General features: G+C 35.7%; 1 protein-coding gene across 1 annotated transcript in view; it reads right to left on the bottom strand.

Moving 5' to 3' along the window:
- The window catches only part of LOC113803830 (uncharacterized), a gene marked incomplete in the record, with an annotated part of 518,353 nt that overhangs the window by 717 nt on the left and 515,136 nt on the right, over positions 1–2,500 (bottom strand). Inside the window, 2 exon segments of the mRNA XM_070129566.1 lie at positions 1–1,995; positions 2,354–2,430. The exon segment at positions 1–1,995 is cut by the window's left edge and continues 717 nt beyond it. Of these exon segments, the coding sequence (XP_069985667.1) occupies positions 1,827–1,995; positions 2,354–2,430 (246 nt within the window).

Here is a 2,500-nt window from a genome sequence, read left to right as displayed (position 1 = left end):
GACGAAGCACAGGCCGATTTCTTATTACTTAAACACAGCACAGGCTGAGTAAGCAAGGCTATTTTACTAACTTTAACCTGGATGGAAAATGTCTGCTTATAAAAGTTTGTACGAACCTAAATGCTTCGTCATATATGAAGGACCACACTCTCTTTGACCACACTGCCTTGTTGTCTCCCATCATAAAACAGAAATGTTAAGATGAATTTCAGTGACATAACAGAAAAAATCTAAACACACAGGCAAGAGTCCATTTGCAGTTTAACCTTCTCAATATAAAAATGGGAATTATAAAAAATGACTTTCTTAAATGTAAAATTACATTAAATATCAAAAAAGGTTGGTGATTCACACACCTATGTTCAAAACAAGTGCTATTCTTTTGCCACCAAAATGAATCCTCTGTCATCCCTTTCTAGTAGAACAGTATCCAATCTTTTTACAGAGATGATTTTTTTTACATACTTACTCATATACTCTAATTTGGAGAATGGTTACAACTAACGAGGCATAGATTTAACATTATCTTTTAACATTTGAGAAAGGCATTATGTCTTAAATTATTCATATTCACTCCAATATCTATCATGCCTAAAATGAGGTGAATTAAGTAAAAAGAAAAAAGGAAACAGAAAAGTGAGGCAATAAAGACAGGAGTAGTATTAGGAAAGCACTGATTACATTATAGATTAAAAAAAGAAAAAATCTGGAAATCGTGCATATAATGCAAAGTTTCTAGAGCAAATCATTATTCCTGAAATAATCTCCATAAATTAAACAGGTCACTTTTGCTCCACAAACTTCTACTTATTATTTCATAACAGATCATTACATCAGAAGAAAGCACCAGCAGAGGGTAACAAGACATCTACATAATTTCTTTTAATAAATTCACTTTGGGTGTGACTAGACACGTGCAAAAACCTGAAATGATTCTCATATTGTGTTCACTACCAAACATTTTGACAAGAATGAGCCTCTATACTGAAGGACAGCTATCTTTTGTATCCACATGAAGAAATGAGACACATATATATATGTTATTTCTGATATACACAACTGCAAAGGCTAAAATGGTATATTTCAGCACCAACAGGCCTTATGCACAAAACCTGGACGTAGTTTACCCCATTTTCTTCTTGGACAAGGAAATAGGTTTCATAACACACAACAATATTTATACACATTAGTGTATGGGACACTGGTATTCATGATCTGTCAAAGTTATAAACAACAAAATAAGATTGTCTGTGCAGCTGAAAATAATTGTCACAAAAATAATCTTTTGCGATGTTACAGAATTTTCAACATCATTCATATATTGGCACAAAATTAGATCTTGTAAGCAAAACTTGCCATTTTCTTTCACTGATATCTATAAACTAGTAATTCAATGTATGGATAAATCACTCATTCACTGTACATAATTAACAGTCATAAATTTCTGCCCTTCAGTATTCAGTAACAAGGACCTCTATTTCACACATTAGATCCTGGAATATTTAGAATTACCCTGAAAACCTTTCAAAAAGTATGAATCTTTTTCCAGTCTAAATAAAAAATTTCACTGATATCTACTAGGGTCTTGAACTATCCTAAATAAGCCAGGATCTTTTCCTATATTACCCTCAGGTCTTCCACACTTAAAAAGGTGAGTTTACAAAATATTAAAAAAAAGAAAGAAAAAAAAATTAGGTCTCCCATACCGAATAATTCCAGAGGCCCCCCACACACAAGACAGAATGGTAATGCAAAACGATAATTCAACCAATGAATCAGGCATAAAAATCCCTTGCTTTCAGATTCTCTTGCTTCTTCTTTTTCTTTTAGATCCTTTCCACGTAGTTGCCGGGGAAGGTGCCAAAGAGACCAGTCCTGCGGGAAGTGCCTACGAACCAGCCGTCATCGCACTTCTCCATCACTAGCACCACATCTCCTTCCAGAAGCTCGAGCTCGTCATCATTCTGGGGCTTATAGTTGTAGAGTGCTCGGTATCTATGGTGGGAAACAGAAAGGGAATTAGAGGGTGTGCTTATGATTTAAATAGAATTTGCTTTGTATACATATTTTTCTACTGGGAGTAACTTGAATATAGGTATAACTACAGTAAGACAGAGAATTAAAATATAAGGATAAAACAAGTTGAAGGTGTGTGTGTGTGTGTGTGTGTGTGTGTGTGTGTGTGTGTGTGTGTGTGTGTGTGTGTGTGTGTGTGTGTGTGTGTGTGTGTGTGTGAGAGAGAGAGAGAGAGAGAGAGAGAGAGAGAGAGAGAGAGAGAGAGAGAGAGAGAGAGAGAGAGAGAGAGAGAGAGAGAGAGAGAGAGAGAGAGAGAGAGAGAGAGAGAGAAACTTACGCAACGGGCTCTTGCTGAGTGTTGACGGTGAGGGATTGGTTATAAGGTCTGGAATCATTTTGGCTTCCTGGCCGACCCTAATAAAGATATATAACAGCTTTAGTCACATTACATATATAATACCACAGTTGCTAAATTTGTCACTGG

The sequence above is a fragment of the Penaeus vannamei genome, chromosome 14, assembly GCF_042767895.1.
Source record: "Penaeus vannamei isolate JL-2024 chromosome 14, ASM4276789v1, whole genome shotgun sequence".
Taxonomy (NCBI): Eukaryota; Metazoa; Arthropoda; class Malacostraca; order Decapoda; family Penaeidae; genus Penaeus; species Penaeus vannamei.
This window is presented reverse-complemented; position numbering and strand designations above follow the sequence as displayed.